General features: G+C 40.7%; 1 protein-coding gene across 1 annotated transcript in view; it reads right to left on the reverse strand.

Moving 5' to 3' along the window:
* rfx6 (regulatory factor X, 6) overlaps positions 1 to 22004 on the reverse strand; it is a 75568-nt gene that overhangs the window by 47922 nt on the left and 5642 nt on the right. Inside the window, exons 6-9 of the mRNA XM_072280787.1 lie at positions 21109 to 21136; positions 16068 to 16175; positions 5632 to 5709; positions 5400 to 5513 (exon numbers count right to left, since the gene is read on the reverse strand). Of these exons, the coding sequence (XP_072136888.1) occupies positions 5400 to 5513; positions 5632 to 5709; positions 16068 to 16175; positions 21109 to 21136 (328 nt within the window). The remainder of the gene's footprint in view (positions 1 to 5399; positions 5514 to 5631; positions 5710 to 16067; positions 16176 to 21108; positions 21137 to 22004) is intronic.

The following is a 22004-nucleotide window of genomic DNA, read 5'->3' on the forward strand; positions in this document are numbered from 1 at the left end:
TTTCTTTCCTTCCCCTTCCCCACCACCCCTTTGGTTTCAGCCCCGCAGGGTGCAACTGCAAGAAAACTTGAAACTGTCACTTTCCTGTCCAGACTGCTTGTCGAGGCTTCACTGAATTACCAAATATAACAGATCTGCGTCTGAAGCATACCCATCAGCAGCATTTAACTGGGGCAACACTTTCTATTGGAAGATCACCAAGCTTCAGACAGACCAGAGGTATCTTTCACCAAGCTGATGGCCTTCCAGCAGTAGCTAATGTTTCTTATTGGGAAACAACATATAAAGCCCAGAGCAACACACACAAGATGCTGGAGGAACTCAGCAGGTCAGGCAGCACCTATGGAAAAGAGTACAGTCGACATTTCGGGATGACATGCTTCATCAGAACCCTTCATTGTGTACCTTTTTCCTTAGATGTTGTCTAGTCTGCTGAGTTCTGCCAGCATTTTGTGTGTTGCTTGGATTTTCAGCATCTGCAGATTTTCTCTTGTTCATAAATACCAGAGTCTTGTTTTAGAAAACATACATAGAAAATAGGTGCAGGAGTAGGCCATTCGGCCCTTTGAGCCTGCACCGCCATTTATTATGATCATGGCTGATCATCCAACTCAGAACCCTGCCCCAGCCTTCCCTCCATACCCCCTGACCCCCGTAGCCACAAGGGCCATATCTAACTCCCTCTTAAATATAGCCAATGAACTGGCCTCAACTGTTTCCTGTGGCAGAGAATTCCACAGATTCACCACTCTCTGTGTGAAGAAGTTTTTCCTAATCTCGGTCCTAAAAGGCTTCCCCTCTATCCTCAAACTGTGGCCCCTCGTTCTGGACTTCCCCAACATCGGGAACAATCTTCCTGCATCTAGCCTGTCCAATCCCTTTAGGATCTTATACGTTTCAATCAGATCCCCCCTCAATCTTCTAAATTCCAATGAGTACAAGCCCAGTTCATCCAGTCTTTCTTCATATGAAAGTCCTGCCATCCCAGGAATCAATCTGGTGAACCTTCTTTGTACTCCCTCTATGGCAAAGGATGTCTTTCCTCAGATTAGGGGACCAAAACTGCACACAATACTCCAGGTGTGGTCTCACCAAGGCCTTGTACAACTGCAGTAGTACCTCCCTGCTCCTGTACTCGAATCCTCTCGCTATAAATGTCAGCATACCATTCGCCTTTTTCACCGCCTGCTGTACCTGCATGGCCACTTTCAATGACTGGTGTATAATGACACTCAGGTCTCGTTGCACCTCCCCTTTTACTAATCGGCCACCATTCAGATAATAATCTGTTTTCCTGTTTTTGCCACCAAAGTGGATAACTTCACATTTATCCACATTAAATTGCATCTGCCATGAATTTGCCCACTCACCCAACCTATCCAAGTCACCCTGCATCCTCTTAGCATCCTCCTCACAGCTAACACTGCCACCCAGCTTCGTGTCATCCGCAAACTTGGAGATGCTGCATTTAATTCCCTCATCCAAGTCATTAATATATATTGTAAACAACTGAGGTCCCAGCACTGAGCCTTGCGGTACCCCACTAGTCACCGCCTGCCATTCTGAAAAGGTCCCGTTTATTCCCACTCTTTGCTTCCTGTCTGCTAACCAACTCTCCACCCACACCAATACCTTACCCGCAATACCGTGTGCTTTAAGTTTGCACACTAATCTCCTGTGTGGGACCTTGTCAAAAGCCTTCTGAAAATCCAAATATACCACATCCACTGGTTCTAACCTATCCACTCTACTAGTTACATCCTCAAAAAATTCTATGAGATTCGTCAGACATGATTTTCCTTTCACAAATCCATGCTGACTTTATCCGATCATTTCACCGCTTTCCAAATGTGCTGTTATCACATCCTTGATAACTGACTCCAGCAGTTTCCCCACCACCGACATTAGGCTAACCGGTCTATAATTCCCCGGTTTCTCTCTCCCTCCTTTTTTAAAAAGTGGAGTTACATTAGCCACCCTCCAATCCTCAGGAACTAGTCCAGAATCTAACGAGTTTTGAAAAATTATCACTAATGCATCCACTATTTCTTGGGCTACTTCCTTAAGCACCCTGGGATGCAGACCATCTGACCCTGGGGATTTATCTGCCTTCAATCCCTTCAATTTACCTAACACCACTTCCCTACTAACATGTATTTCGCTCAGTTCCTCCATCTCACTGGACCCTCTGTCCCCTACTATTTCTGGAAGATTATTTATGTCCTCCTTAGTGAAGACAGAACCAAAGTAATTATTCAATTGGTCTGCCATGTCCTTGCTCCCCATAATCAATTCACTTGTTTCTGTCTGCAGGGGACCTACATTTGTCTTTACCAGTCTTTTCCTTTTCACATATCTATAAAAGCTTTTACAGTCCGTTTTTATGTTTCCTGCCAGTTTTCTCTCATAATCTTTTTTCCCCTTCCTAATTAAGCCCTTTGTCCTCCTCTGCTGAACTCTGAATTTCTCCCAGTCCTCAGGTGATCCACTTTCTCTGGCTAATTTGTATGCTTCTTCTTTGGAATCTTTTTTCCCCTTCCTAACTAAGCCCTTTGTCCTCCTCTGCTGAACTCTGAATTTCTCCCAGTCCTCAGGTGAGCCACTTTCTCTGGCTAATTTGTATGCTTCTTCTTTGGAATTGATACTATCCCTAATTTCTCTTGTCTTCTATAGCTTTTTTTATATAGCTTTTCTGAATTTATCTTCAGTACATCTCTTCCAAGACCTTCTTGGGAGACATGAAATCCAGAAAAGGATGATTGATGGTCTAGTAGCTCCTTGTATATAATACTCCAGCTATATTTAAAATCTTACAAGGAGAATTCTGCTCACCACAGGCCAGATCTTGGTACTTGTTGAAATTTGGCATCTTGCCAAATGGTTTTTGGCATCTCCTCAAGAAACACCAAGTCTATCATGTACTTTTCTTACAAGGAGTGTTTGACAGCAACATGGCTAGATGCAATTATTCTACCACTGGGTACAAACAGAGTGAGTACATGGATGGACAGACAGAAGTTTCTGTGTCTTGGGTGTTTGTACAGCATGGCAGCACCTCTACTTCCTTAGTCTATTGAGATTCAGCATGACATCTATAACTTCGACAAACTTCTATATCATGTATTGCATTGAACAGCCGCTGCAAAGTTAACAAATTTCACGACATATGCTGGTGATAGTAAATCTGATTCTCAACCATCAGGTTCTTAAATAAAAGGGGATAACTACACTCACTTTGCCCAGCATTGAAATGTTCCTAGAACCACTGATCTCACTTTAAGGATTCTTTACCTTATTATCGCATATTCTCATTATTTATTTATTTTATTTATATTTGCATTTACACAGTTTGCTGTCTTCTGCACTCTACTTGATCTTACATATACAGACTTGGATAATAAATTTTACATTACTTTGACTTTCAAATTCAGAGATTTGAACACAAAACTAAAACACAAAACCCATCAGTGGTGGGGAAGATGCTGGAGTCAATTATAAAAGATGAAATAGCACCATATTTGGATAGCAGTAGCAGGATAGGTCTGAGGCAGCATGGATTTACGAAGGGGAAATCATGCTTGACTAATCTTCTGGAATTTTTTGAGGATGTATGAAAATGGACATGGCCAGTGGATGTAGTGTACCTGGACTTTCAAAAGGCCTTTGATAAGGTCCTACATAGGAGGTTAGTGGGTAAAATTAGAGCACATGGTATTGGGGGGTAGGGTACTGACATGGATAGAAAATTGGTTGGCAGACAGGAAACAAAGAGTAGGGATTAACGGGTCCTTTTCAGAATGGCAGGCAGTGACCAGTGGGGTACCACAAGGCTCGGTTCTGGGACCGCAGCTATTTACAATAAGCATTAATGATTTAGATGAAGGGATTAAACGTAATATTAGCAAATTTGCAGATGACACAAAGCTGGGTGACAGTGTGAAATGTGAGGAGGATGTTATGAGAATACAGGGTGACTTGGACAGGTTGGGTGAGTGGGCAGATGCAGCTTAATGTGGATAACTGTGAGGTTATCCACTTTGGTGGCAAGAACAGGAAGGCAGATTACTATCTGAATGGTGTCAAGTTCGGAAAAGGGGAAGTACTACGAGATCTGGGTTTCCTTGTTCATCAGTCACAGAAAGTAAGCATACAGGTACAGCAGGCAGTGAAGAAAGCTAATGGCATGTTGGCCTTCATGACAAGGGGAGTTGAGTATAGAAGCAAAGAGGTCCTTCTGAGGTTGTAGAAGGCCCTGGTGAGACCCCACCTGGAGTATTGTGTGTAGTTTTGGTCTCCAAATTTGAGGAAGGACATTCTTGCTTGGACGGAGTGCAGCGTAGGTTCACTGGGTTAATTCCAGGGATGGCAGGAATGTCATTTGTTTATTGGAGCAACTGGGCTTGTATACAGTGGAATTTTGAAGGATGAGAGGAGATCTGATTGAAACAAATCAGATTATTAAGGGATTGGACACGCTAGAGGCAGGAAACATGTTCCCGATGTTGGGGGAGTCCAGAACCAGAGGCCACAGTTTAAGAATAAGACCATTTAGAACGGAGTTGAGGAAAAACTTTTTCACACAGTGGGTTGTGGTTCTGTGGAATGCTCTGCCTAAGAAGGTAGTGGAGGACAATTCTCTGGATTCTTGCAAGAAAGAGTTAGATAGAGCTCTTAAAGATAGCGGAGTCAAGGGATATGGGGAGAAGGCAGGAACAAGATACTGATTGTGGATGATCAGCCATGATCACAGTGAATGGCTGTGCTGGCTCGAAGGGCCGAATGGCCTACTCCTGCACCTATTGTCTATTAAAACTCTAAGCAAGCGGGCTATAGTAGTTCAAAGAGAGGCCAGATCTGTAAGAAGTGCTACCTTCCAAATGAAGTACTAAACAATGGTTATGTCCTCTGTCGAGTCTAAGGAAAAGACCCCTGACACTACTCTGTCCAACAGTAGGGCAGTCATTAGCAGTACCATATCCTGTACCTATCCTACAAACCAATATTATTCAAATAAATTACATGTTGATTAACATTTTGGTGTTTTTAGACTTGTTGATTGTAAGCTGGCTTCTATTTTTATCTCTACCTTGCAATTTAAAAAGTGATACATGAAAGCAATTTTTTATTTTGTCTCCAGAATCTACTTGTTCCACTTTCTCTTCTCAGATAGATTTTCTCTTATTTCCATGGGATTTACCACTCACACAATAATTAGATAACTAATTTTGAAAAGATCACTAGGGTATCTGCTTTCTACATTTATTTTTACCTGAGAATGAAAAAAACAGCATCAAAATTCAAAACTAAGCGTAAAATAGAGTTGCACGATGTTTAATGCTGGTTTTAAAAAACAGGTGACACTGGCTGTCTTCTTTATAATCACTTCAGCCAATACTTACCTTATAAAGTATGGAGTCACAGACACAAAATATGTCAATGATGACAGGATTTTCCAACAATGGAAGAAGATGGTCTGGCATCCCTTGCCAAAAGTGCAATAGGAATTTCTGAATCTGAAGATTAAAGTAAAAATAGTAGAATAACTTTTCCTTTTGGATTCAAGGTCACTTAAATCTTTTTACTCGGCATGCACCAATGAAATCACACTGCAATATTTTTATATAATCTTACCTCTTCAAAGTTCCCATTGATTGCATTATCCAGGATACACTGGCAATGTGTTTTGTACATCATAATTAATGTATCTACCTGTGTTGATACAAATACCATGAAATATATTAGAATGCTGGCTTGTGTAACTCACGGGTAACATTTTACAATCATGCAAGGGATGAGATGGGAATAGATTTGCACCAGTTTGTCCTTCATATCTTCCCACTTTCCTAGAAATTATGGCTAATCTGTGGCCTAATATGACAAATTTGCTATATGACCTAATACCAAACATTAACAAAATCTAACAAAATCTATTCATCTCAGAATTGAGATTATCATCTAACCCGACAAAAACTGCCAATTGCAGAAATGAGTTACAAACTGTCCTGTGAACAAATGTTCGGTGCAGAAGTGTTTGTTTACATGCCTTTAGTTTCCTTGTTTACACGACCATTTTAAGCACCGGGCCCGATTGAAATGGTCAGGGTCAGAGACGGGCCAGTTCAGCTGGCTGCTCTGCGGGGTTTGCTCAGCTCTGTACTGGACTGAGGCCTTCTGAATCAGCTTCTGTGGACTCCTGGCTTTATGAACTTCAGTTCTGAATGCTGTTTGCTTGATTTATTGTTTGCGGGATTTGTTTCATTTACCCTCTCTGCACATTCAGTGTTTGATCATCAAACTGTTGCTCAACTTTGCACTCAACATAAGATGAAAGAGCTGATTGTGGACTTCAGGAAGGGTATGATGAAGGAACACATACCAATCCTCACAGAGGGATCAGAAGTGGAGAGGGTGAGCAGCTTCAAGTTCCTGGGTGTCAAGATCTCTGAGGACCTAACCTGGTCCCAACATATCGATGCAGTTATAAGGAAGGCAAGAAAGTGATTATACTTGATTTGGAGCTTGAAGAGCATCGATATGTCAACAAATATACTCAAAAACTTCTATAGTTGTACCGTGGAGAGCATTCTGACACAGTGCATCACTGTCTGGTATGGAGGGGAGGGGGGGCTACTGCACAGGACCGTAAGAAGCTGCAGGGGGTGTAAATTTACTCGGCTCCATCTTGGGTAACAATACATGTATACAGCAATTGATTTACTTATTACTTTTTTTCCTTCTTCTATATCACGTATTGCATTGAACTACTGCTGCTAGGTTAACAAATTTCATGACACATGCCGTCGATAATAAACCTGATTCTGAGTCTGATGGTCTTCGTCTGCTTTTTAATGGATTCTATTGGCTTCATTTGCTTCATGGCAGACGAATCTCAAGGTTGTATAAAGTACACATACTTTGAGAAGAAATATACTTTGAATTTCCAGTATTGTTCAAGACTCATTTATCAATGGAAATCATTCCTCAGAATCATCAAAAAATTGATCACTTCTACAGTCTGGGAAATGCAGTTTAATTTGCTTAAACAATTCTTCATTTAATCCTTGGTGACTAGAAACCATTTTAGAGAGGATTTGGTGTGTCACCTAAAACACACGTTAATTTCTACAGATAAACCATGGACAGCATTGTGACTGGGTGCATCACTATCTGGTATGGGGGGGGGGGGCGGCGTGGCTTCTGCACAGGATATAAGTAAGATGCAGAGAGTTGTAAAGTTAGTCAGCCATATCATGAGCACTAGCCTCCGTGGTATCCAAAACATCTTCAAGGAGCGTTGTCTCAATAATGCAGCATCCATCATTAAGGACCCCATCACCCAGGATGTGCCCTCTGCTCATTATTACCATCAGGAAGGAGGTACAAAAACCTGAAGGCACTACCTCAATGAATCACGAACAGCTTCTTCTTCTCCACCATCAGATTTCTGAATGGATTTTGAACCCATGAACAATACCTCACTACTTTTAATGCATTATTTGTTTAATTTAACTATTATAATAAAACTGAACACTATATAATATTCAGTTTTTTTTCCAATATGGAAGGAGGCTGTTCCTAAATGGACATTGAACCCTTGAACACAATGTCACTTTATTAATATATATTATTTCTATTTTTTGCATGATTTTTAATCTATTCAATATACATACCCTGTAATTGATTTATTTATTAGTTTTTTCTTCTATATTATGTATTGCATTGAACTGCTGCTGCTAAGTCAACAAATTTCATGATGCATGACGGTGATAATAAACCTGATTCTAATTCTGATTCTTTTGCATTGTACTGCTGCCACAAAGTCAGCAAATTTCACGACATATGCCGGTGATATTAAACCTGATTCTGATTTTGTGCTAATTCAATGGCCAATCCTTCCTTCCTTGGGAATCATGCCTAGAGTTGTCCACAGTACTCAGAGTGTGAGCAATAGAACACTCTATAGCTGCGACAGCTATAGGTATTAATCCTTTGTATCCAAGTTTTCAAGATTATCTAAAAGTTAAATTTCATTTTCAGTTGCTTCACCTAAATGCAAAAATTTGAAATAGTTGTGTGTTGCAAACTGGTTCTAAAAAATCAACATCAACTCATTTTTACTGCTGAGCATTTAAACACAGCGGCTTCAAAAATATGGCTAGGCAAAATCCAGCTGAATGAGTAAGAACTGAATTATATACAAAATACACATTAATTTTCCCCTTTGAAAACAAATGTTATCAGTGGGGAAGGTGTCAGAGCAGAGACTCACTACACTAAGAACTCAAATTTTCTATAACACTGCATAGTGGCTACTTGAACAACCAATACTGCTCAGAGACTTGGTGAAGGGGTTTGGTCAATCCTAGTTGATGCATCTTCCATAGAATCCAATAATAATAATGTTCAAAGTTGAAGAAATGTATTCGATCCTTTATCAAGAAACTAGCAAAACAAACAACCTCAAAGTGATAAAACTAGTGAAACTAAAACTAACAAGATTTTATGTCCTACCGAAGGGTCACGGCCCGAAACGTCTACTGTACTTTTTTTTCCATAGATGCTATATATTTTTTCCATAGATGATATGTAAAATTATGATGGGTGTAGATAGAGTGAATGCAAGAAAGGCTTTTTCCACTGAGGCAAGAGGAGAAAAAGACCAGAGGACATGGGTTAAGGGTGAAGGGGGAAAAATTTAAAGGGAACATTAGGGGGGGCTTCTGCACACAGAGAGTGGTGGGAGTGTGGAATGAGCTGCCAGATGAGGTGGTAATTGCGGGTTTTTTTTAACATTTAAGAATAAATAGGACAGATACATGGATGGGAGGTGTATGGAGGGATATGGTCCGTGTGCAGGTCAGTGGGACTAGGTAGAAAATGGTTCGGCACAGCCAAGAGGGGCCAAAAGGCCTATTTCTGTGCTGTAGTTTTTCTATGGTTTCTATGCTGCCTGGCCTGCTTAGTTCTTCCAGCATTTTATGTGTGCTGCTAATGAGCTTAAATGTACTGAAGTTGCATTAAGCAAAGTTAAGTGAAGTTAAACACAAAAGGTTAAAAAAAATTAAACGGTCAACAAAAAGGTATCACCCCGACTTACTCCCTAGTTCTAAACTAGCTAGAATGACTCTAAAAAACATGAAAAAAAATAATTAAAAACCTTCACTTCTACCACGCTCCCAACAACGTGACTAGTTACCTTATTACATATAAATAAATGAGCAACGCAGAGTAGAATGCAGGTAGAGAACAGATACGTGGCTCCTGCACACTGTATTGTGGGATACACCAACTGAGATGAAGCATCTCAGAAGCTAGCTTGATAGGGTAGTGGATCCCCACTTGATACGATGACTAGTGGGTTAGAGACTATGTATGTGGCCCAGTACTCCAGATACTTTACAATATTTCTTTTGCTCATAAATTATTAAATGGAATGCGAAAAAGGGGTACATACATACTCTGAGGTTTCCCATCATGTGCTTAAAACAGGCAACCAAACACATATAGAAATACTATTCTTCAAAGTGTGTTCAGATGAATTCAGATGCTATTCCAAGGGATTGATTATTATTAGGCTCAAAAACTGCTGTGAATACCTCAGCTCAATTTGCAACCAAGGTCCCTAATAAATGGGCCATAAATGCTAGAAAAACAAACAGAAATCTCAATCAATATTTCATTCAATTGATTGGTCTGTGACCTCCCACTTCCACGTCAATTCAGTTTTATCTCTCTGAGTAAGGTAAATCCAATAAGAACTTTGATTTGTAAGATGCATATGATTTTAATCATTTAGACTTGGTTCTAGGTCTACTTTAATAATATGCACCAAAAAAAGGAAGCAAATCCCACAAAGGCTGAAAACTTGAAGTGTTGAAGAAAACTCTAAAAACACCAGGAATAAATGAGTGAAAAAAAGAAGCAGTAGATAAACATTGAACATAGAACATTGACATTTACAGCACATTACAGGCCCTTTGGCCCACAATATTGTGCTGACCATGTAACCTACTCAAGAAACTGCCTAGAATTTCCCTAAACAACAGGAATTCTGCAGATGCTTCAGATAGTCCTGACGAAGGGTCTTGACCTGAAACGTCGACTGCACCTCTTCCTAGAGATGCTGCCTGGCCTGCTGCGTTCACCAGCAACTTTTATGTATAGAATTACCCTAAAATTGAGGAAGCAGATGCTTCGAGCACAGAAATAGTGTGGCTTGTTTGTGGTTTATGTAGTGCTATTACAGAAGTGTGTACTATAACACTATTATACTTTATACTTTATTATTGCACCAGCAATCAGTGATCAGTGTTCAATTCCCTCCATTGTCTATGAGGAGCTTGTATGCTGTCATGTGGGTTTCCACCTGGTACTTTGTTTTTCATAAACCATAAGGTATAGGAGCAGAATTAGGCCATTTGACCCATCGAATCTGCTCCCCCTTTTCATCAAGCTTGATCCATTTTCCCTCTCGGCCCCAATCTCCTGCCTTCTCCCCAGATCCCTTCACGCATTGACTAATCAAGAATCCACCAGCCTCTGCTTTAAGTATACCCAATGACTTGTTATTTCACATGGAAATAAAACAATACCCTTTCTATATTCCATAGAATTACTTCAGTGCTTGGGCGGTGCGTTGTAAATCTACCTTATTATTCCTTCAAAATTCTGCAAGTACAGGTCAGGTTCGGTAAGTTGTGAGCAAGTTAATGGTGGCCAGAAGTATGGCAACACTTGCAGGTTGGCCTCAACACATATTCTGACTGCACTGGTTGTTGACGTGCATTACTCTTTGTGTGACAAATAACACCAATCTTTCTTTCTTTCCTCTTTAGAAACGTGCAATTGCTTGACCATGATTGTACTTGGCAATCTTTCTATGACCATGATTGTACTTGGCAATTTTTTCCCACAGAAAGGGTCCGCCTTCTTCTGGGCAGTGTCCTTATGAGACAGGTGACCCCAGTCATTATCAATACTCTTCAGAGATTGTCAGCCCGGCATTAGAGGTCGCAAAACCAGGACTTGTGATATGCAACAGCTGCTCATACGACCATTCACCACCTTCTCCCATGGTTTCATGTGGCCCTAATTGGGGCACTAAGCAGGTGCTACACCTTGCCCAAGGGTGACCTGCAGGCTAGTAGAGGGAAGGAGTGCCTTACACCTCCTTTGGTAGAGACGTATCTCCACCCTGCCAACCAACATGCAGCCATTTATAAAAAAGCAGCTAATGTTTTGATTTCACAAAAAGGCAATAGAGGAAAACATTAGATACATTTACATTTAAAAGAAACAATGGCAAAATGGGGAAAGGTGACAAAATAAACAGATTTAGAAACAAATGTGGAATATAATGATTGGAAACCCTGTTCCCTTACTAATTAACAAAATAAGAACTGGTATGTAACTAAGGACACCAACTTCAGCTCACTCACTAGTACAGTGTTTGATAACCAGTCTCCAGCCCAACCTGCTGCCTATTTCTTCTCTCCTTGGACACCAGGTCACCAGCACACCCTGTAATCAGATTGCTGTCTGCCCAATTGTTAATGGATAAATGACACGTCCACAGACTGCTATCAAGAGTGAAATGGCTGGCATTGTTTCTGGTAGATTCCCTCAATAAATCAATCTCCTGTGTTTGGATGGAAGGGTGTGCCATTAAATGGACGTATTTCCTATTCAGTATAACTTAAAGCAATGCAGCTTTTGTTTCAAAACTTCAGAATTAAAGCATTAAATAACCTCACTTGAGACTTAACAAGCTAAAGATACTCAAGAAACTGTAGTTATTTTTGGCATGTTTTTCAGATGACGAGCACATTATAGAATAATTAAGGAACAAGATACAAAATTTTGAATTGGTACAAATTAAATCATGGCAAAGAAACAAAACACTAGAGAAAAAAAAGTATGAGGTGAGATCTCACGACCAATGCACCGTTCTCAGAGCTGCTTCGGTGGATAGAGTCATAGGAAAGACAGAACAATAAAGCAAAGCGATTTTAATTACTGGATAAATGATTTTTGTGATTTTAAATTATATTTAAACAATATCTTACAATGTAACCATCAATGTAACATACATAGATAATTACACTTCAACATATTGTTACACACGCTCTAAAGTTAGAAAGGCAACAAAATTTGACATAGTCACAGAAAACAATGAACATAATTCTAAATATAAGTTATATGCCATGCAAGATGTATATAATTGCAATGAAGCACATAAGCCATAGGTGTGCCCATCATTTGATCACTTAACATTCTACTTTTCTGCATTTCACTGTTTTTTTGTTTCACTTTTACTGTCTTTCATTAATTTGATTATGATTCTTGGGTTTACAGAATATGCCCACACCATCTGCCACAAGTGGAATTTCCCAGTGGCCAAACATTTTAATTCCAATTCCCATTCCTGTCTGACATGTTGGTCCATGGCCTCATCTTGGCACCCTAAGGGTGGAGAAGCCACACCTTAGATTCCACCTGGGTAGCCTCCGACCTGATGGCATGAATATGAATTTCTCCTTCCAGTAAACAAATTCCTCCCCCACCCTCTTTTCTCCTTCTCTAGTCCCCATCTAACTTTTAGCTCTTCTCACCTTCTTATTACTTTCTCCTGGGTCTCTTCCTTCTTCTGTTTCTCTTAATGGTCCACTCTCCTCTCCTACCAGATTCCTACTTCTTTAGCCCTTGACCTTTCCCACCCACTTGGCTTACATAGAAACATACATAGAAACATACATAGTACAAGCCCAGTTCATCCAGTCTTTCTTCATATGAAAGTCCTGCCATCCCAGGAATCAATCTGGTGAACCTTCTTTGTACTCCCTCTATGGCAAGGATGTCTTTCCTCAGATTAGGGGACCAAAACTGCACACAATACTCCAGGTGTGGTCTCACCAAGGCCTTGTACAACTGCAGTAGTACCTCCCTGCTCCTGTACTCGAATCCTCTCGCTATAAATATCAGCATACCATTCGCCTTTTTCACCGCCTGCTGTACCTGCATGCCCACTTTCAATGACTGGTGTATAATGACACTCAGGTCTCGTTGCACCTCCCCTTTTCCTAATCGGCCACCATTCAGATAATAATCTGTTTTCCTATTTTTGCCACCAAAGTGGATAACTTCACATTTATCCACATTAAGTTGCATCTGCCATGAATTTGCCCACTCACCCAACCTATCCAAGTCACCCTGCATCCTCTTAGCATCCTCCTCACAGCTAACACTGCCACCCAGCTTCGTGTCATCCGCAAACTTGGAGATGCTGCATTTAATTCCCTCACCCAAGTCATTAATATATATTGTAAACAACTGGGGTCCCAGCACTGAGCCTTGCCGTACCACACTAGTCACCGCCTGCCATTCTGAAAAGGTCCCGTTTATTCCCACTCTTTGTTTCCTGTCTGCTAACCAACTCTCCACCCACACCAATACCTTACCCGCAATACCATGTGCTTTAAGTTTGCACGCTAATCTCCTGTGTGGGACCTTGTCAAAAGCCTTCTGAAAATCCAAATATACCACATCCACTGGTTCTCCCCTATCCACTCTACTAGTTACATCCTCAAAAAATTCTATGAGATTCGTCAGACATGATTTTCCTTTCACAAATCCATGCTGACTTTGTCCGATCATTTCACCGCTTTCCAAATGTGCTGTTATCACATCCTTGATAACTGACTCCAGCAGTTTCCCCACCACCGACGTTAGGCTAACCGGTCTATAATTCCCCGGTTTCTCTCTCCCTCCTTTTTTAAAAAGAGGAGTTACATTAGCCACCCTCCAATCCTCAGGAACTAGTCCAGAATCTAACGAGTTTTGAAAAATTATCACTAATGCATCCACTATTTCTTGGGCTACTTCCTTAAGCACCCTGGGATGCAGACCATCTGACCCTGGGGATTTATCTGCCTTCAATCCCTTCAATTTACCTAACACCACTTCCCTACTAACATGTATTTCGCTCAGTTCCTCCATCTCACTGGACCCTCTGTCCCCTACTATTTCTGGAAGATTATTTATGTCCTCCTTAGTGAAGACAGAACCAAAGTAATTATTCAATTGGTCTGCCATGTCCTTGCTCCCCATAATCAATTCACTTGTTTCTGTCTGCAGGGGACCTACATTTGTCTTTACCAGTCTTTTCCTTTTCACATATCTATAAAAGCTTTTACAGTCCATTTTTATGTTTCCTGCCAGTTTTCTCTCATAATCTTTTTTCCCCTTCCTAATTAAGCCCTTTGTCCTCCTCTGCTGAACTCTGAATTTCTCCCAGTCCTCAGGTGATCCACTTCCTCTGGCTAATTTGTATGCTGCTTCTTTGGAATTGATACTATCCCTAATTTCTCTTGTCAGCCACGGGTGCACTACCTTCCTTGATTATCACCTTCCAGCTAGCCTCCTTCTCCTCCCCCCACCTTTTTATCTGGTATTTTCCGTCTTCCTTCTCAGTCCTGAAGAAAGGTCTCGGCCCAAACCACCGCCTATCTATTAGTTTCCATAGATGCTGCCTGACCTGCTGAGCTCCTCCAGCATTTTGTGTGTGTTGCTTTGGATTTCCGGCATCTGCAGACCTTCTCGTGTAAACTAATCTCAGTTTTGTATATGCTGACATATATGTACTTTGATAATAAACCTACTTTGAATCTTGAACAATGTTAAAAATGGAACATTATTTATGTATTAATTGAGATACAGTGTGGAAAAGGGCTTTCCACCCTTCAAGCCCCACCGCCCAGTAATCCCACAGTTCAATCCCAGCCTAATCGCAGGACAATTTACAATGACCAATTAACCTACTAACCGGTACGCCTTTGGCCTGTGGGAGGAAACCAGAGCATCCGGAGGAAACCCACACTGTTACAGGAACGTACAAGGTCCTTACAGTCAACGGTGGGAATTGAACCCAGGTTGCTGGTACTGTAAATTATTGTGCTCACCACTACGCTACCATGCTGACCTGGTAATATCACATATTTATTTTCTTGGGAAAACAATATGGTAAATAAGATTTTCTACTGTGGATTTTCAAATATTTGAACCCCAGTGTATTTTTACATTTCAAACAAAAAATATCTTTTCCACAAGAATTATAGATAGCTTTATCATGAAAAAAGTAGTGACCATAAGACCATAAGACAAAGGAGCAGAAGTTGGTCATTCAGCCCATCGAGTCTGCTCCGCCATTTTATCATGAGCTGATCCATTCTCCCATTTAGTCCCACTCCCCTGCTTTCTCACCATAACCTTTGATGCCCTGGCTACTCAGATACCTACCAATCTCTGCCTTAAATACACCCAATGACTTGGCCTCCACTGCCACCCATGGCAACAAATTCCATAGATTCACCGCTCTCTGGCTAAAAAAATTTCTTCACATCTCTGTTCTGAATGGGCGCCCTTCAATCCTTAAGTCATGCCGTCTCGTACTAGACTCCCCCATCATGGGAAACAACTTTGCCACATCCACTCTGTCCATGCCTTTCAACATTCAAAATGTTTCTATGTCCCCCCTCATTGTTCTAAACTCCAAGGAATACAGTCCAAGAGCGGACAAATGTTCCTCATATGTTAACCTCCTTATTCCCAGAATCATTTTAGTAAATCTTCTCTGTACCCTCTCCAACGTCAGCACATCCTTTCTTAAATAAGGAGCCCAAAACTGCCCACAGTACTCCAAGTGAGGTCTCACCAGCGCCTTATAGAGCCTCAACATCACATCCCTGCTCCTATACTCTATTCCTCTAAATATGAATGCCAACATTGCACCACTGACTCAACGTGGAGGTTAACCTTAAGTGCACAGGCTTAAGGCATTAAGCTTTAAAATAAATTATGTATTTATATGGGATGAGCATTATTCTACTAATAATTCTCAATTTTTTTTTTCAGGAACTGGTTTTAAAGGCATCCAAATCTACCAGTCTCACGGGAATTATTTTAAAAAATGTTTATGGTTGTAATTGTTCATGAAAATTGTTTTGATTGTATTAGAATGAGGAAGTGAATTACACTGATAACTGTTGATAATGGATGATAAGAATCTGTACCTTCTCCTTTGAAATAGGCCCCTGGAGAAGAAGATGCTGTGCGTTGGGAAAATCTGGAAGCAAGGTTCCAGTTTTTGAACTGAGTGAATACTTCCGAGTAAAACCTCCCTGTAATGGAATAAAATTGTGCAATTAGTGTCTAAATATATGCTTTCATTCTGAATCATTTAAAAACAGAGTAAATTGAAAATTTATAAACAATTATTTTAAAACTCTGAAAAACAATGATGTTAATTTTTTCATTTATGATAGTTTGAAATGTCTGTAATGAACTGTATCAAGAGGTTAGTTACAGCTAGAATTAGCAGAGATATGGATCTGCTGCAATTCGCCTACCTCACAGGTCTACAGTGGATGCAAGCTCACTGGCTTTCCGCTCTGCTTTGCAGCATTAGACAACCGCAGGACATAGGTTAGACAACTGCTTATGGACTGCAGCTTTCCATTCAACACCATCATTCCCTCTGCACGAAGCAACAAGCTTCAAAAACTGGGTACATCTAACTAGATCCTCAATTTCCTTACTGGGAGACCGCAGACAGTTTAGATCGGTAATAATATTTCCTCGCTGACCTTCAACACTGGTGCAGCTCAAGGATGCATGCATAGCCCACTGCTCTACTCTCTACGCCCTCATGACTGTGTGGCTGAGCACATCTCAAATGCTTTGTATAAAATCGCTGATGACACCACTATTGTTGGTAGCATCGCAGATGACGATGAGGATTACTGGAATGAGATAAATCAGCTGCTTGAACGCGTTGCAACAAGAACTTTACACTCAACATCTGTAAGACCAAGGAACTGATTGTGGACTTCAGGAAGGAGAAGCTTGGAGAACTCACACCCGTCTACATTGATGGTATTATTCTTTTTTTTTCTTGCATTATTCATTTATGTTTGTAATTTATAGATTGCTAAGTCTTTGTATTCTACTGCTGCCACAGAACAACACAATTCACAATATGTCATAGAGTCATAAAAGAAACTACAGCACCGAAACAGGTCCTTCGGCCATTCCAGTCCATGCCAAACCATTTAACCTGCCTGTTCCCATGGACCTGCTCTGGGACCATAGCCCTCTACACCCCTACCATCTATATAGCTATCCAAACTTCTCTTAGGTGTTGAAGTCAAGCTCAGATGCAGCCACTTGTGTTGGCAGCTTGTTCCACACTCTCATGACCTTCCAAGTGAAGAAGTTTCCCCTCATGTTCCCTTAAACTTCTCTCCTTTCACCCTTAAGCAATGACCTCTGGTCGCAGTCCCACCCAACTTCAGTGGAAAAAGCCTGATGGATTTATCTTATCTATACACCTCATAATTTTGTATTTCTCTATCAAATCTTCCCTCAATATTCTACATTCCAAAGAACACTGAGGCTGTCTACAAGAAGGGTCAGAGCCATCTCTATTTCCTGAGGAGACTGAGGTCCTTTAACAGCTGTTGGACGATGCTGAGGATGTTCTGCGAGTCTGTGGTGGCCAGTGCTATCATGTTTGCTGTTGTGTGCTGGGGCAGCAGGCTGAGGGTAGCAGACACCAACAGAATCAACAAACTCATTCGTAAGGCCAGTGATGTTGTGGGGATGGAACTGGACTCTCTCATGGTGGTGTCTGAAAAGAGGATGCTGTCTAAGTTGCATGCCATCTTGGACAATGTCTCCCATCCACTACACAATGTACTGGGTGGGCACAGGAGTACATTCAGCCAGAGACTCATTCCACTGAGATGCAACACAGAGCATCATAGGAAGTCATTCCTGCCTGTGGCCATCAAACTTTACAACTCCTCCCTTGGAGGGTCAGACACCCTGAGCCAATAGGCTGGTCCTGGACTTATTTCCTGGCATAATTTACATATTACTATTTAACTATTTATGGTTTTACGACTATTTAATTATTTATGGTGCAACTGTAACAAAAATCAATTTCCCCAGGGATCAATAAAGTATGATTATGTCTATGACTATGATGAAAGTTCTAACCTATTCAACTTTTCTTTGTATCTCAATTCTTCTGGACTTGGCAACATCCTGTCTGTGATAATAAATCTGATTCTGATTCAGAATGGCTGTAAGGGGCACTTCCAAAGCAGGTCTTAGGCATGACACTACCCAAGTTCCAGACACAGTCCAAACCATCTTTTGACTCCAGATGTGAGGGGCTGTAAAATAGGCCGAACAAATCTGGCCCCAGTAAATGTAGCCGTGATCAATCACAGGCTGCCATTCTTGGGGATTTGACATATGGAAGTCAAAAGCCTAAAAACAAATATATGCAGATGCTGGAAATCTGAAATGTAAACAGGAACTACTGACTAATTCAGAAGAGCAGGCAGTACCTGAACCATTATCTGTATCCTGCCTCTGACTCAGCCAATGAATTTTGGTTACCTTTGTACTTAGCCACAGAACTGGACCAGTCCCCTAACTTCAAGTTTTCATCTATGATTTTTAGCCCATTAATCCTATATTATTCCTTAAGGTTCTTTGAAGTTATGATAGCTGGGGGTGGTCGGGGGGAATAAGCTCCCACTACCTATTAAATGCTCCCAATGGCGTGCACCTCAAATAGCCTCTGACTACCAAGTCCAGCTCCTAGCTTTCATGTGTGGCTTAGCTACTAAGCCTAGTGGAACCATTTCCACTGACAGGAGAAGGGGCAAAAGCAGGTTACTGGCTCTTTGAAACCAGTTGCTTTCGGCAGATTGAGCTCATTAGCCATGGTTGGCAGCTCATCTAGGAAAAGGAAAACTCTTATCTCAAACCTCACTGTCTTGTGGCGATACCCACTCATGGGGAAGGTTTTGGGAATAAGCACTGAGGAAAAGACCAGAGCTGAAGTCCCTAAGAGAGTCCTACATTGAGTTCAACTCAGACTGGCAACTCCTGTGACGCAGCCGTTCCTTTGGGTTCATCGGATGTGTGGAGGGGGGGGGGGGGCTTGCTACATGGGCAACAGCTCGCTGTCCGTATCGTCCTGTCCTGGGACAGCTGGGACACAACATCCATGGTCGACCACAACCAGTGGAGGGCCTCATCCTCATTTAGTACATCAATAGTGGTGCAGTTTACTGAGATAAATGGCACATTCATCTCAGCTTCACCAACTCTTTAAAATGTTACTAAACTGATTAGGATGGACAGTGCATTATGATTATGTGTAAATGGATTTGTAGCTTGGGTAAAGATTATTACATAAAGTAATTCTGTTAGTGAAAAGCAAGTGTTTAGATTAAGTTAATGAATGTAAATAATGATCTAAAAATTCTCTATCACTTATCCAAAGTTCAAGTATATCTAAATAAATTTTCCAGGGACACCTGCTTCTAATTACCATTTAGCATTTATTTAATGATTGCAACATTTTCTGCTTAATTAGCCATGAAATCTTTAATAATTAACTAATTTGCCAAGTAAACAAGGTTGCTTGCAAGATTGTTAAAGTAGGTCATTCACAACTATAGAAAGGTGAAACACAAAAAGCCTATATATTGCACAGTGACAAAATCTATCTTTAGCTATACATTTTCAGATGATTAATTATCACCATTTGAACTTCAGTCTTGATTTTTTTTTTGTTTTGGATATCAGGCATCTGTTGTGTTAGCACAAGAAGCCTTTCATCGGTCAGGGTTGACTATGAATGTTGCATCCCAACTGTCTAGATATGCAAGGCAGGGCGGTGCGATATGGAGAGCAAGCTGTTGCCCGTGCTGCAGGCTCACCCTCTCCACCCAACGACGAGTCCAAAGGAACAGCAGAGACCAATACGGATTGGAACCAGCAGCGTCGCAGGAGTTGCCAGTCAACATTGAACTCAATGTAAGACTGCCTTAGGGACTCCAGCTCCGGATTTCTCTATCAGGGTTTACACCCGAAGGCATGAGCGGGTGTAGAATCTTCCTCTTCTAGATGAACTGTCAACCATGGCTGACAAGACCCCATTATTCCAAAATGCTTATGCAAATGTCACACCAAATGAGCATTAGTACCAAGAGTTACTTTGCATAACTACAATATTGCCCGAGTGTGAAAATAAAGTAGATGCCTCTTATATGCACCATAGAAAATTTAAATAAATTACACTAAATAACTGATCCTGAAATATACAAAAGTTCAAAGGTTCATTTAATATCAGAGAATAGAGCATACAAACTAAAATTCATACTCTTCAGACATCCCCAAAACAAGAAACCCCATAGAATGAATGAATGATGGAAGCATAAAAATATACAAAAATATATTGACAATTTCTTTGGTCCAGTTTATGTATTCATGGCCATAACATTTTAACATGCATATTGATTACAATATGTACCTCTATAGCATAATTCTTCACCCTCATATTCAATCTCAAACCATCTACTGCTCTAAATATAAGTCTTGTAAAAGACGAAGGCAATAATCATTTAGCTTAGATGAAAATTGCTTATTTTTAAGTCTTCATTGCACATTATCACTGTGAACTATTTATTTATGCACAGCCACACATACCACTTTAAAATCATTATTTACGTTCATTGCATTGTGGCCATTTGTCACGTTCAATCATTTTGGACAGTGCAATCAATTGCTTTAAATATCCTGCTGTAGATTGCTCTCTGGAAAGAATGCAATGTTGTATTCTAACAACATTAGATTTATTTATTTGTAATCATATAGCTTTCACTTATGTGTGTAAAGAGGTCTAATGATGGTTAACACACACAAAATACTGGAGGAACTCAGCAGGTCAGGCAGCATCTGTGGAAAGAAATAAACAGTTGATGTTTCAGTTGACCCTTCATGAGTCCTGATGAAGAGTTTTGGCCCAAACTGTCGAACTCTTTGGTCCTTTCCATAGAAGCTGCCTGACCTGTTGAGTTCCTCCAGAATTTTGTGTTACTCTGGATTTTTCCAGCATTGATAAAGGTACACCTAAAGTATTACGTAGAGTTTTTGGTTACCCCATTGAACAGACGACATGAGCACGCTAGAAAGAGTACAAAGAAGATTTACAAGAATGTTGCCAGGACATGTGGCTTTAATTTAGCATACCTCGTTTTTCAGTTTGCTTCCTGAAAATCTGTGAAGGAAAAAAAACTAATTGTTAACATAACTATATACATTTTATCTCTCTATGATCCATTAAATAACTCTTCTAAACATGAATCTTCCAGGAATGAAAGGGTTACCATATGAGGAACATCTGGCAGCTCTTGGGCTGTATTCCTTGGCGTTCAGGAGAATGAGGGGGGATCTCATAGAAACATTCTGAATGTTAAAAGACCCGAACAGATTAGATATGGCAAAGTTATTTCCCATGGTAGGGGATTCTAGGACAAGAGGGCACGACTTCAGGACTGAAGGACGTCCAGTTAGAACTGAGATGTGGAGAAATTACTTTAGTCAGAGGGTGGTAAATCTGTGGAATTTGTTGCCGTGAACAGCTGTAGAAGCCAAGTCATTGAGTGTATTTAAGGCAGAGATAGATAGGTTCTTGATTAGCCAGGGCATCAAAAGGTGTGGGGTGAAGGCAGGGGAGTGGGGATGACTGGAAGAATTGGATCAGCACATGATAGAATGGTGGAGCAGACTCAATGGACTGAATGGCCTACTTCTGCTTCCATATCTTATGGTCTTATGGCATCTTCAAATAGTTTAAATATGAGTGTTCAATGAGAATTGTTGCAGAGAAAAAATAAGCATAGTGTTTTATGGAACAATTCTCAGTGGAGCTTGGAAAGGACAACTTTATCAAAATCTCACTAAATGCGTTTTAAATCTCATTCATGTAAATGTCACTAAATTTCCACTCCTGTTATATTGCCTAACTGTAAGATTTTCCACACCAGCTCTCTATTTCCAGAATGGGACAGCTCACTACAATGCCACGTGTTGCATATTGTAAAGTCAAATCAAGGTAAGACCTTCACAGTGCATGTGAAGAGAAT

Source organism: Mobula birostris, chromosome 2, assembly GCF_030028105.1.
Source record: "Mobula birostris isolate sMobBir1 chromosome 2, sMobBir1.hap1, whole genome shotgun sequence".
Taxonomy (NCBI): Eukaryota; Metazoa; Chordata; class Chondrichthyes; order Myliobatiformes; family Myliobatidae; genus Mobula; species Mobula birostris.